General features: G+C 50.7%; 1 protein-coding gene across 1 annotated transcript in view; it reads left to right on the top strand.

Moving 5' to 3' along the window:
• Positions 1–379: 379 nt before the first annotated feature.
• LOC112576342 (muscle M-line assembly protein unc-89-like) overlaps positions 380–14,739 on the top strand; it is a 59,950-nt gene continuing 45,590 nt past the window's right edge. The window contains 9 exon segments of the mRNA XM_025258712.1: positions 380–420; positions 1,970–2,140; positions 2,562–2,631; positions 2,745–2,837; positions 3,440–3,700; positions 4,198–4,350; positions 7,826–7,985; positions 10,721–10,882; positions 12,242–12,364. Coding sequence (XP_025114497.1) covers positions 2,760–2,837; positions 3,440–3,700; positions 4,198–4,350; positions 7,826–7,985; positions 10,721–10,882; positions 12,242–12,364 — 937 coding nt within the window. The 5' untranslated portion in view covers positions 380–420; positions 1,970–2,140; positions 2,562–2,631; positions 2,745–2,759.

Here is a 14,739-nt window from a genome sequence, read left to right on the forward strand (position 1 = left end):
TGTCGAGCATCAGTACAATTCCTCTTTCATGTACACGTCCAGTGCAGGTCAGGGTAATCCTCTACACCAGGGGTGGGCAATTAATTTTACAAAGGGGTCGCATGAGAAATTGGGATAGTTTTAGAGGGCCGGACTAATATAGTTAAATCAGTTTTACCCAATACTGTATATATAGTATATATACTGGCGGGCGGGCCAGCGGGAGGGCCGGTCAGAGACAGGAGGCGGGCCGGATGCGGCCCGAGGGCCGCCCCTTGCCCTGGTCTGCTCTCGACCTACGTAAAGATGTATATCATGAACTGAAGGATGTATGTCACCAGTACGTTTCACGTGTAATGAATTCTTTCCTTCAGTTTTTATTTTTCTTCTTTGTAGCCATGATGATGATGATGACGAGCAGAAGGCGGCGCTGTCAGCGGAGTGAGTGGTAGCACAGGTGCATGCAGTATGGCGATGTTTGGCGCCTTTGACATTAATTTCTTTTGTTGGACTTGTGCAGCGTCCACAAGGAGTTTCTTTATTTGGTGAAATAGACCTTGTGTAGGTGTGGTGCACGACACGCCTGTCTGAACACACCTGTCTGAACACACCTGTCTGAACACACCTGTCTGAACACACCTGTCTCTTTGGTTGTCTCTTTGGTTGTCTTCAGTTCTTCACTGTCTCCTGGGTTGTCCTGGCTCTCTCCACACTTAGTTTCTTTTTGAATTTGTTTAAAAATCATTTTTAAAGCCAGTTTTGATTTATCCTGTATTTTACCCCAGTCTGCATTGTCACGTGACATTATCCTGTACTTTGCCCTAGCTAGAGATACCGTGGTGTAGGTAGTATTTTGAGTGTTGTCGATGCCGTCACACCATTTTGTTTGTAGAAATGTTTACATGTAGGAGGGTGTAAATATGTAGACTTGTTGACATCAGGTAAAATGATTTGCGGACTGATAGATAGGACAGAATGATGGCTGCATCTTTCTTGTCACACAAGCTGCATGTTGTGTGACATGTTGTGTGACATGTTGTGTGACATGCTGTGTGACATGTTGTGTTGTTGTGCTGCTTGTGTTTGTAATACAAGTCTCAGTGTACACAATGTACAGATGCCTCTCTCCTATTTTTCGTTCAATCACTACTTTTATTTTTTAATTGCACTCTGCACTCTTTGAGCGAGTTGAGTGGTGTGGAGCAAGGTCAGCTGATTTGTTTACTGTTTTGTTGACCTGTGTGCATGGCAGTGATACATTGATTGTGTCTGTGACATACTCGTCGTCTTGGATGAGCACAATGTGTATTGAGCTTCCTTTACACCAGTGATGCTGGTATGGAGTGTTGACACTATGACACTAACTGAATATAAAATACAACATTAACATAGATGTTAACATATGTTGTCGGCTGTATCTGCTCGCTGAATATTAATAGATGATGATGATGATGATGATGATGATGATTAATGATTGATGATTGATGATGATGATGATTTTGGAAGGGAAAGTGCTTCCACCTTGAGGTGATCTCTAACTGTGGGATGTGGAGCTTGGGGCAATGAGGGTATAGGGAGAAGGGAGGAAGCGATTGAGGTGAGGGAGGAGGGTCGCTGCTTAATTAATTAATAATCGATCACAACATCCCAGTAAACAACTTCCAGGATCGGAAAGTGACTTCAAAGACACATTTGTGCTTCTAGCCACCTGTACACCGTCTGATGTTGCAGTCGCTTTAGGGCATCATTACAGGTCACGTGTTACAGGTCACATGTTGCAGGCTACGTGTCAGATCACAGCTACAGGTCACATGTCTCAGATCACGTGTTACAGGTTGCATGGCAGTGACGTCATTATTCATAGTAAGATCGCACTATGAAGTGACATGATGCACGTCACAGGCTGCTTACAGCAGTGCTACACGTCACACGTTACAGCAGGCTGTGGGTCACACACTAGGCGTTACATGCTGCATGTGACGTATTGCAGGTACGCCGTGACGGAGCTGCTGGAGAGCGAGCGAGAGTACGTGCGGGACCTGCAGCAGCTGCTGGACTCCTACTACAAGAAGCTGGGCCGCCGCACGACGCCCGCTGTGCTGCGAGACAAGAGGGACCTCATCTTCTCCAACCTCAGCGACATCCTCGACTTCCATCGCGAGTACGACGACCCTGTCCTCAGTATTCTCTCCCTGTCTACTCCTCGCTGATCTCCCTTGCCCCCAGATAGACACCCCCCAGTGTCTGCTCCAGCCAGCTTCTACCTCCCCCCACCTATTAGTCGTGTGTTGAAGGAACAATTACTGTGCATATAGGGAGACAGACAGACAAACAGACAGACAAGTAGGATTTTAGGATCGGCATATTCTATAAAATAAGAAAAATATTTTTTCCCCCAAAAGTATTGTAATTACAGAAGCGATGGAAACATGGCGAGGGTCTGCATTCTGTCCCTCTCTAACAAAATCCAAGATTTGCAGGCGGAATGTAAAGCCGTGGCTCTGAGGGTCAATGAGTGTAATGTATAGGATTGAGTGCAGTGTACAATGGTGACGTCACGCTGACCTGTGCCTCTTGTCCAGGGTCTTTGTCAACGTGCTGCAGGCGTCTGCTACCACCCCCGCCACAGTGGGTGACTGCTTCCTGATCAAGGTGGGTAGCTGTGACAGGTGAATGGTGTGGGCGGGTACTTGTAGCAAGGGAGCTCAGCATGCGCCATGTGTATATGTAGGAGCTGACGTGTGGTGCTGCCATTTGTTCAACAGGAGAAGAAGTTCAGCATGTACGTGGCTTACTGGACCGATCACGTGACCTCAGCTGCTTACCTCGACGACGAGGAAGCTCAGGAGTTCTTAAAGGTCAGAGTTAGACTTCACCAGTCACGTGATGTTAAAGTATTGTACGGACAGGTTAATGAACACCTTGTAACTTTGTGATGATTGAATTTAGCTACTTGACCACAGCCAGGTTCGGTCGCTTAGAAGAATGAAGGAAAGGTTAAGGATGTTTAAAGTTTCAACATGTCTGCCTCATCCTCTCATTGCTGACGTTCGCAAGTCTCTGTTCGTGCCAAGCATATAAGATACCTGGAAAAACACGAAGTTCATGTACCTGGATCTTGAAAATTAGCACAGAGATAGAACAGATTACATACCGTGTAGAACATTTGTTACGAAACAGATTAGATAGCGTAGAAATGTGTAATAACACAGTATTTATGATGCCAATAGTCTGCTGTACGAGCTATGACCTAACAATCTGTATACAGATATTATGATATCAAGGGTAACTTTAAAGAATATTTACAGTAAGCAGACTTCTCAAAGCGTATTCGTGTGTTTGTTACAAGCAAAGTTAGTCACCAGTAGCAGCTTTGTCTAGAGCTGCCTTAGTACTACAGTTGACAATACACTGGTGAGCACCTGCTGGTGATGCTCGCCCATGTCGATGTGTATCGCAGGAGTACAGCCGCTCTATCGGTGAGTCGGAGCTGACCTTCAGTCGCCTGCTGCGCGCGCCGCTCGACCGCCTGGTGACGTACCAGGGGCTGCTGCGTGACATCCTGCGTTACACTGTGCGTGCTGGCGAGGACGGCACGTCACTCGTGAGGGCCATCACCATGCTGGCCGACATCCAGCGACAGGTGCAACATCGTCAGCTCTTGCGCAACATACAGGGGCTGTGCGAAGACGTCACCAGTCTCGGCCAACTCATACGTCACGTAAGGCTTGCTGGGAACTAAGACAAAGTATATTCTAAAAATACCCCACGACGTTGTCATGTTACATAACTGACTTCCCTCCCTAACTAAACTGTCAGACACGCCCACCACCAGGAGGTAGACATGTTATCAACTTACCTCCCTTGCTAGTACTAACTTGGGGACGTGGGTACAGCGCTGCCGTCCGGTCTCAGGTGGGCTGGTTGGATACCCGTGTAGGGCAGTAAACTTCCCCCAGTCCACCCACCTGGCGGCAATGGGTACCTGACTCCATAGAGGCATAGAGGGTTGGGGAAGGTGAGGCAGCGAGGGAGAGGAGATGGGCACCGCCCTCAGGTAGAGCTGACCTCGAGAAAAGTGAGATGAGCAGTTGTGTGGAATGGGAAACACGTCACGTGTGGGCTGCTGTCTGTGATGATATATGGGGGTGTGAGGGGTGTGTGGGGTGGGGAGGTAGCAGCAGTAACGGAAAGTAACGGGCTGCACCCTTCTCTCAGGATGACGTCATCGTCTGGGACGGGGAGGTAAGCGGCGGTCGCGGCAAGGACCGCCATCTTTTCCTCTTCCGGGACAAGCTGCTGGTCACCAAGACCAAGCGCACCGAGTCTCAGCAGGATCCCGCTGTCTACCTCGTCAAGGACGTTGTGCAGGTGAGAGAATTCTGGCTGAACTCCTTACTAGAGGGCGCCAGTCGCACAGTCACACACAGGGAGGGTGGTCGGTGACATCAGCACAGGGCTTCAGTCACACACAGTCACACACAGGGAGGGTAGTCTGTCATCAGTCACACGCAGCAGATGGAGAGGTGGGGCCATGAGGCACCAGTCTTTGAACTCTCACCCTACAATGTAAAGCAGTCTTCAGTCTGAGTGCCACCCCATGAAATAAAGTAGTTTGTAACTTGTGGCAGTTGCTGTGAAGACTGGGTGTGGGACTAGTAGTGACGTCACGTGACTCAGCTACCCACAAAGTCTGCGCTAATGTTGTCTGTCTCAGTATTTGTATTTGACCCTCTCGATGTTTGTCTCCATGCGTGTCTGTCTGTGTGTTTGTCTATGTCAATGTATGTCTCAATGCGTGTCTGTGCTCACATGCGAGAGACGTGTGTGTGTGTGTGGGTGGGGGTAGGAGGAGGAGGAGGAGGAGGAGGAGGAGAGGGAGAGTTATTGCCCATGTTGCGGGCGTTGCGGTGTGTAACGCCGAAAACATGCTGGGGTCGTTCACTCATCAACCGCCAGCACGCAGCGCCCCCTCACTCACCTCGTCACCCTGCAGCCCCCTCTGGTACGCGCGTGCTCACGTGCAGTCACTCCCCCATCCCCCACCTGACTGAGGTGAGTGTGAAGGTGACGTCTCCCCCCTCCACACGTGACGTCATGTACCACCGCCACATGACACACACTTTGCTGGACATCTGAGGTCTTCAGCTCTGGCTGCACGTGACAGACGTGTGTTCAGACGTGACAGACGTGTGTTCACTCGAGCAGACACGCGCATGCACACACACAGACAGAGAGAGCGAGGAGATGAGCAGGGAGACGAACACGCGCTGCTTTGACTACTGTCTACCCGTCTACAGGCCAGGCTCTGGCTACCTGGTCTCAAAGCTAAGAAATCTCTACACAATGTCTACACTATGTCTACACTATGTCTACACTACCGACAAGCTATGCGGAAACTACATCTTCTACCCTAGAGGTCGGCAAATAGTCGCCATGAGCCAAGGTCTGAACACTGGGGGCGTACTTCCAGCGTCCGAGGTGCCGAGAGCTTTATTTGTGCTGCTGTCTGTAGTTGCTGGTGTCAGTCAGTCAGTCAGTCAGTGCACCTGCTCAGTCTGGTTACTGGTGTGTCAGTCAGTCAGTGCACCTGCTCAGCATCTCAGTGACGCAGCTGCTAACCAAAGCGTGGAGGGGGAGAGGTAGGATGGAGAGGGGCAGAAATCAGGAGGCGAAATGGTTTTACCCCGGGTGACCAGGGTTGAAGGCTGATGCTGGCTGAGTGATGTATCCTGGGACAGCAAGTAACGGAGGCTGGGAACTAGCAAGACAGTCAGTGCTGTGTGCAGTCAGTGCTGTGTAATTAGCTCACCTGTAATTAGCTCACCTGTAATCAGCTCACTTGCTGCTGGTGGTGCACTTCGCTGAGCGGCGATTTTCTGGCCTTACCTGACCTTTAACTCCAGGTGGCGGTGTGTCAAGGCCGTTCACATCAGCGAGCAGCCATTTCCGGCTCCCGTGAACGTGCACTTGCAGAGTTTAGGCACTTGGACTGAAAAAAAAAAAAAAAAAAAAGAGAAAAAAATCCCACTAAAACCAGAAAGCAACAACAAAACCGAACGATCGTTTGTGACTCCTTGCGTCTCGGTGAGTCGGGTGCCAGGACCGCCCCACACCCGGTCTGTAGAGGCGTGCGAGGCGCTGCCACCCCGGGGCTGTGGAAATGGCGGAGAGGTGAAGCTGAGGTAAGCAGCGTGTGATGTGTACACCTTGACAGTACACACCGTGTAGTTCACACTCAGTAAGCAGCATGTCTGTCAGCGTCAGTATACAGTGTGTCTGTCAGCGTGTATGATTATTCTTGTCAACACACATCTTCAGTGTCAGTACACAGCATGTCTGTCATGTCAGTCAATATCGTGTTTGTCAGTGTCAGTACACAGCATGCCTGTCATGTCAGTCAATATCGTGTTTGTCAGTGTCAGTACACAGCATGCCTGTCATGTCAGTCAATATCGTGTTTGTCAGTGTCAGTCCACAGCATGCCTGTCATGTCAGTCAATATCGTGTTTGTCAGTGTCAGTACACAGCATGCCTGTCATGTCAGTCAATATCGTGTTTGTCAGTGTCAGTCCACAGCATGCCTGTCATGTCAGTCAATATCGTGTTTGTCAGTGTCAGTCCACAGCATGCCTGTCATGTCAGTCAAATATCGTGTTTGTCAGTGTCAGTACACAGCATGCCTGTCATGTCAGTCAATATCGTGTTTGTCAGTGTCAGTCCACAGCATGCCTGTCATGTCAGTCAATATCGTGTTTGTCAGTGTCAGTCCACAGTATGTCTGTCATGTCAGTCAATATCGTGTTTGTCAGTGTCAGTCCACAGCATGCCTGTCATGTCAGTCAATATCGTGTTTGTCAGTGTCAGTCCACAGCATGCCTGTCATGTCAGTCAATATCGTGTTTGTCAGTGTCAGTCCACAGCATGCCTGTCATGTCAGTCAATATCGTGTTTGTCAGTGTCAGTCCACAGCATGTCTGTCATCATCAGCTGTGTGTGTTGTCAGTTGGAGTCGCGTTGTTGACATGTGTATTTGCTGGACACAGAGAGCACAGCAAGGTGTCCGTCATGTTGACCAACATCAGCGGGCGGAAAGTAAATAGAGATGCGTAGTCATGGTTACCAGCATGGCTACGATGTGTGTGGCTATACAACTGTAGTATTATAATATCTAGTTTCAATATTATTGTCATTTCCGCCCCGAAATCATCTTGCTGTTTCATGAGATTTCCATCTCTAACAGTTTAAACACAATTCTGTGCACAACACACAGAGGTCAGTGACCCCGTCATTAGCATATGTGTGACCCCGTGAACCTGTGAGTTCATTAAAAACTCAGTAATCGTGGTTCACGATGAAAACGAAGAAACTGTGATTACCTCTTGCTTCTTGTTTTAAATTAATGTCAGGTTTTTGATTCTGATAGTCCGAGGGCTAGATGGCGGCCCTGACGCAGAACTGAGACTGGTTATTCACATCAGTGTCACGTGTTGTGATCTGTGGCATACTTTACCTTTGACCCTAGTGTCTGACACTGACAATACAACATCTGGTGTTGCTACACAGCGAGCGTTTCTGCCTCCTCATCAGTTACTTTGCTGCCTCAGCACTGTACCTGCTGGTAACCTAGGTGCACGCGATGCACGCGCGCTTGTGACGTGTAGAGGGCCATGTCACGTGACAGGCATCACGTGACGAGCAGTCGCCGCCTGCTGTCAGTCCCCGGACGCGGTGCGGCGCGATGGAGCGAGGTTTGGTGAACTTCGTACTCTTCATCCTCTGACGTCACGTCACGCTGCCCGTGACATCACAGGTGTCTGGCTGACGTAGTACATTTCTGCTGCAGCTGCAGAAGGTGAAGGTGAAGGAGCAGGTGAGGGAGGACGAGCGAAGGTTGGAGCTGTGGGGCGCGGGGGCCACGGGGGCCAAGCTGACGGTGCAGACACGTCACGGCGCCAGCAGACAGGCCTGGTGTAGGGACCTGCGGGAACTCCTCAAGGCTCTAGGTTAGTGCTGACCCTTGACACAACAAGCCCTGCACACACGGCAACACTCGCAATGAACACGTGTGAACACATCAGACACAGTGCATGACACGTGACACAGACACAGTGCATGGCATGTGACACAGACACAGTGCATGGCATGTGACACAGACAGTGCATGACACGTGACACAGACACAGTGCATGGCATGTGACACAGACACAGTGCATGACACGTGACACAGACACAGTGCATGACACGTGACACAGACACAGTGCATGGCATGTGACACGGACACAGACACAGTGCATGACATGTGACACAGACACAGTGCATGACACGTGACACAGACACAGTGCATGGCATGTGACACAGACACAGTGCATGACATGTGACACAGACACAGTGCATGACACGCGACACAGACACAGTGCATGGCATGTGACACAGACACAGTACATGGCATGTGACACAGACACAATGCATGACACGTGACACAGACACAATGCATGGCATGTGACACAGACACAATGCATGGCATGTGACACAGACACAGTACATGGCATGTGACACAGACACAGTGCATGACACGTGACACAGACACAGTGCATGACATGTGACACAGACACAGTGCATGGCATGTGACACAGACACAGTACATCACAGACACAGTACATAGCATGTGACACAGACACAATGCATGACACGTGACACAGACACAGTGCATGGCATGTGACACAGACACAGTGCATGACACGTGACACAGACACAGTGCATGGCATGTGACACAGACACAGTGCATGACACGTGACACAGACACAGTGCATGGCATGTGACACAGACACAGTGCATGACACGTGACACAGACACAGTACGTGACACAGACACAGTGCATGGCATGTGACACAGACACAATGCATGGCATGTGACACAGACACAGTACATGGCATGTGACACAGACACAGTACATGGCATGTGACACAGACACAATACATGGCATGTGACACAGACACAGTGCATGACACGTGACACAGACACAGTGCATGGCATGTGACACAGACACAGTGCATGACACGTGACACAGACACAGGGCATGACACGTGACACAGACACAGTACGTGACACAGACACAGTGCATGGCATGTGACACAGACACAATGCATGGCATGTGACACAGACACAGTACATGGCATGTGACACAGACACAGTACATGGCAGTGACACAGACACAATACATGGCATGTGACACAGACACAGTGCATGACACGTGACACAGACACAGTGCATGGCATGTGACACAGACACAGTGCATGACACGTGACACAGACACAGTACGTGACACAGACACAGTGCATGGCATGTGACACAGACACAGTGCATGACACGTGACACAGACACAGGGCATGACACGTGACACAGACACAGTACGTGACACAGACACAGTGCATGGCATGTGACACAGACACAATGCATGGCATGTGACACAGACACAGTGCATGACACGTGACACAGACACAGTGCATGGCATGTGACACAGACACAGTGCATGACACGTGACACAGACACAGTACGTGACACAGACACAGTGCATGGCATGTGACACAGACACAGTGCATGACACGTGACACAGACACAGGCATGACACGTGACACAGACACAGTACGTGACACAGACACAGTGCATGGCATGTGACACAGACACAATGCATGCATGTGACACAGACACAGTGCATGACACGTGACACAGACACAATACATGGCATGTGACACAGACACAGTGCATGACACGTGACACAGACACAGTGCATGGCATGTGACACAGACACAGTGCATGACACGTGACACAGACACAGTACGTGACACAGACACAGTGCATGACATGTGACACAGACACAGTGCATGACATGTGACACAGACACAGTGCATGACATGTGACACAGACACAGTGCATGGCATGTGACACAGACACAGTACATGACATGTGACACAGACACAGTACATGGCATGTGACACAGACACAGTACATGGCATGTGACACAGACACAGTACATGACATGTGACACAGACACAGTACATGGCATGTGACACAGACACAGTGCATGACATGTGACACAGACACAGTGCATGGCATGTGACACAGACACAGTACATGGCATGTGACACAGACACAGTGCATGACACGTGACACAGACACAGTACGTGACACAGACACAGTGCATGGCATGTGACACAGACACAGTGCATGACATGTGACACAGACACAGTACATGGCATGTGACACAGACACAGTACATAGCATGTGACACAGACACAATGCATGACACGTGACACAGACACAGTGCATGGCATGTGACACAGACACAGTGCATGACACGTGACACAGACACAGTGCATGGCATGTGACACAGACACAGTGCATGACACGTGACACAGACACAGTACGTGACACAGACACAGTGCATGGCATGTGACACAGACACAGTGCATGACACGTGACACAGACACAGGGCATGACACGTGACACAGACACAGTACGTGACACAGACACAGTGCATGGCATGTGACACAGACACAGTGCATGACATGTGACACAGACACAGTGCATGACATGTCGGTATCGGTACATGAGCCCCACCCTGTAGTCTGCGGTGTACTTCTGTCGGTGTCAGTGTTTGAAATCTTGACGTCACTGTATGACAGTTACTGACACGTGTGATGTCACTATGACCCAGGATCTGTGCGTGTGTGTGTTTGAAGGTGTGGAGGACACAGACGTTATGCCTGAGAAGACAACTCCGGATGACCCAGAAGAGACCCCCGCCTCCCCTCCTCCTAAGAAGAAGGTGGCGACCCCTGAGGACGTGGCTGCCCCCCATGTCGCCCTCACTGACTCCGACACCGACCGCACGATGACCGATGGTGAGATGTTAGACTGGACAGGTGTGTGTGATGACGAGATGTGAGACTGGACAGGTGTTTGTGATGGTGAGATGTGAGACTGGACAGGTGTGTGTGATGGCGAGATGTTAGACTGGACAGGTGTGTGTGATGGCGAGATGTGAGACTGGACAGGTGTTTGTGATGGTGAGATGTGAGACTGGACAGGTGCGTGTGATGGTGAGATGTGAGACTGGACAGGTGTGTGTGATGGCGAGATGTTAGACTGGACAGGTGTGTGTGATGGCGAGATGTTAGACAGGACAGGTGTGTGTGATGGTGAGATGTGAGACTGGACAGGTGTGTGTGATGGCGAGATGTTAGACTGGACAGGTGTGTGTGATGGCGAGATGTTAGACTGGACAGGTGTGTGTGATGGCAAGATGTGAGACTGGACAGGTGTGTGTGATGGTGAGATGTTAGACTGGACATGTGTGTGTGATGGCAAGATGTGAGACTGGACAGGTGTGTGTGATGGCAAGATGTGAGACTGGACAGGTGTGTGAGATGGTGAGATGTGAGACAGGACAGGTGTGTGTGATGGCAAGATGTGAGACTGGACAGGTGTGTGAGATGGTGAGATGTGAGACAGGACAGGTGTGTGAGATGGTGAGATGTGAGACTGGACATGTGTGTGTGATGGTGAGATGTGAGACTGGTGTTTGTGATGGCGAGAAGGCATGCTAGACATCAAGGTGAAGATGTTAGTCACAAAAAGGTGTAGATGTTTGTGCTGGCTGTCTCCACACAGTGTAGATTGTTGTCTGGTTGTTTATGATGTTGTTTGTCCACAAGGTGTACCTGAGGTCGCCACAGTCTCGGTGTTTGTCTTGCCGATCAACTGGACTGCTTTGTGTTTTGGTCTTGTTTACTAAGGGACGAAGCAAGACAGTTCTTATTTATTTTCGTATTTGTTTACGTGTTTGCTGCCTCTGGCAAGAGACCAATGTTGGACAAGTAATCAGGTCATGTCAGACAAGAAAGATGTGAAACCGTTGGCACAGGCTGATGAGGCAGTAGCGGTCTGCTGTGTTGGTCGTGTCCTGAATGTGTGGTGTGACAGTGCTGTGTGACACTGTGACAGTGCTGTGTGACAGAGTGACAGTGTTTGTGACAGTGCTATGTGACACTGTGACAGTGTGACAGTGCTGTGTGACAGTGTGACAGTGCTGTGTGACAGTGTGACAGTGTGGCAGTGGTGACGACCTGACCAGCCGGTCAGTACACTGTGTGTGTGAGAGAGAGAGAGGGGGATGAGGTGCTGACATCACCGATGGACTGAGCTGGGAAATGACTTGGTGAACTCGCTGGTGACGCTGACCTTTGTGTTTGTGTCTACAGCGGACTACGCTTCCCTCAGCTCCTACGACAGTGACGTCAGCGGTGTCCTCACGGCGGCAGAGGTCGACGACCTGACCCCGCGCCCAGTCTTCAAGATCCGTCCACAGAGGACCGTCTGTCAGGGTCAGCCTGCGTGTCAGAGAGTGCGTGTGTGTGTGCGAGTGTGTGTGTGTGAGTGTGTGTGAGTGCGAGTGTGTGTGTGAGTGTTTGTGTGAGTGTGTGAGTGAGTGAGTGAGTGAGTGGTGTCCACTTACTATCATCACCTCTGACCTCTGACCAGTGAGTTAGGACGACACCTGTCTGTCGGTGCTAACCTCACCTGTAGACACTCGGACAGCAGAGACCAGGTAGGTTACTTATACTCGTGACTGTTGCGGGGCCGACAAGTCTGTATTCACGTGGTCTGAGTACCCGTCACACCCACAGATTCACGTGACCTCTACACATCGTCTGCACACCACACTCTGCTCGCCCTCGGTCAGCACTCACACGTCCCGGGGGTCGCCATGTCCCGACAGCTGCTCCCACTCAGACAAGTGCTCGCGTGACGAGTACACAGCATCCTGAACCAACAGTCCACAGGATCCACACAGTCCACAGGATCCACACAATCCGCAGTTCGCACACATCATGCACCATGTAGACAGCCACAGGTAGCCCTCAGGAAACACTGAACATCCTCCTGTTTCAGCTTCGCAAGATGTGGGGTGGGTGAGATGTGGGCTGTGGGGTGGGTGTAGGGTGTAGGGTGGGTGGGGTAGCTAGACCTCTTACACACCGCGCACTGCCACCCCTACACCAGCACCCCGCCTTTACCTGCAGCCTCCCACCCCGACTACCTGCTGCCAGAGGATTGCAAGGCCTCACACGCCTGCCTCGAAAACACCCGGCGTGTAGAGATGGAGGGCCAGTGCAGCAACCGTCAAAAACTGTTCCAACAGTTGAGTGAATTGAGCTCACGACACGTGGCCACTGGCCGCTGTTACACTGACCCTGTTACACTGTCAGCTGTTACGGTGTCCGCTGTTACACTGGCCGCCGTTACTGCTGTTACACTGACCGCCGTTACACTGGCTGGTGCTACGATGTCCGCAGTGCTACAGTCTCACCTGTGTGGAGGCTGACAGTTGCTGTGATGACTGCCGCACACAGGTGGGGCTCTGCCTGGCCAGGAGGAGGGGGAGGCGGAGGAGGGTGCTGCAGTTGAAGTCATTTCCAAAGTATTTGCGGCCCGCCGCCTCCTGCTGCAGTGGCGCATTGCTGCCGCATCACGTGACGCCATCCACCTGCACGCCGCGTGCTCCAGGCGCTGCCAAGCCTGCACCAAAGGGCGAGGCGTGCGATCGGCGTTGGTGCCGATGTGGTGGAAGCTGTTGGAGAAAAGCGAGGTGTGGGGGTGTGTGTGGGGAGTGTGGGGAGTGCGTGGGGGAGAAGGGAAGTACAGGTATTGCTTAAGGCCCCTGGCGTCTTGTCTGCAGTAGTCCACCCGCTTGTCTGGGCCTCACCGCCACCCGGACGATTGAAGGTGAATATCTCCGCGCACCGTTCATCATCTTTGTTTGGTTATTTGTTGTTGTTGTTGTTGATGATGATGGTAATGAGGGTGTTATTGGGTAGCATCCTTGTGTTGTAGTTAACCAGCCACCTACAGCTGTAGGAGCGACACCATCAACACCAGCGTGTGTCCCGACGGACGCTGCGGCTAAGGGTTGTAATGTTTATATCCTGGGGTTACATAGTTCTACCCCAGGGTATCTTCCTGTCACACTAAGGATTACCACCCGGTGGGGTCAGGATGACCGCCTGTGCCTAGGATCACCGTGTAGCCTGGTCACTCCTGCTACCTGCTGTGTCCACCAGACCTACAGTGTGTATTGTGTGCGACACTCGGATGTCAGGGCTGGATAGTGTGGACAGTGTGGATAGTGTGGATAGTATGGATAGTGGGGACAGTGTGGATAGTCCTTTCAAATGTGTGGACAGGAGTGTAGCCGAGTGCCAGGACTACCAGGGTTAAAGGTCTCAGGTCTCCGTCTGCTGGGAGAAGTCGATCAGTCAGGTCGACTGCAAGTAATGTTCATTGCTCTTTATTTTTTGTTATTTCGTGTTTGTTGTTGATGTTTATGATGTTGATGATAAGAGCTATTGTAGGTAAACTACATTTCAACCGACACACAAGACAGAAAAAGAGACATAAGAGGTGAAAAAGATTTGTGGAGCTGGGTAAACAGTCTGTCGATGACAGAAAACACCATCTGTCGTCTGCTCGCTGTACACCAAGGATGCCACTGACTGGCAGGGTAGTTGTTGTTGTTGTTGTTGTTGTTTTTGAAGCGATGATGGTTGAGTTGTCTGACATCCTGGCATGAGAAATATCTTGTAAATACAGTCTTGCACCGATTCCGTCGTCTCTCCTCTACAGCTCGTCAGTGACATCAACTCGTTTATTTCTTTTATCAAAGAAAAGTCACTTCACATTGACTCACCATCGCTGTTTA

Source organism: Pomacea canaliculata, linkage group LG1, assembly GCF_003073045.1.
Source record: "Pomacea canaliculata isolate SZHN2017 linkage group LG1, ASM307304v1, whole genome shotgun sequence".
Classification (NCBI taxonomy): domain Eukaryota; kingdom Metazoa; phylum Mollusca; class Gastropoda; order Architaenioglossa; family Ampullariidae; genus Pomacea; species Pomacea canaliculata.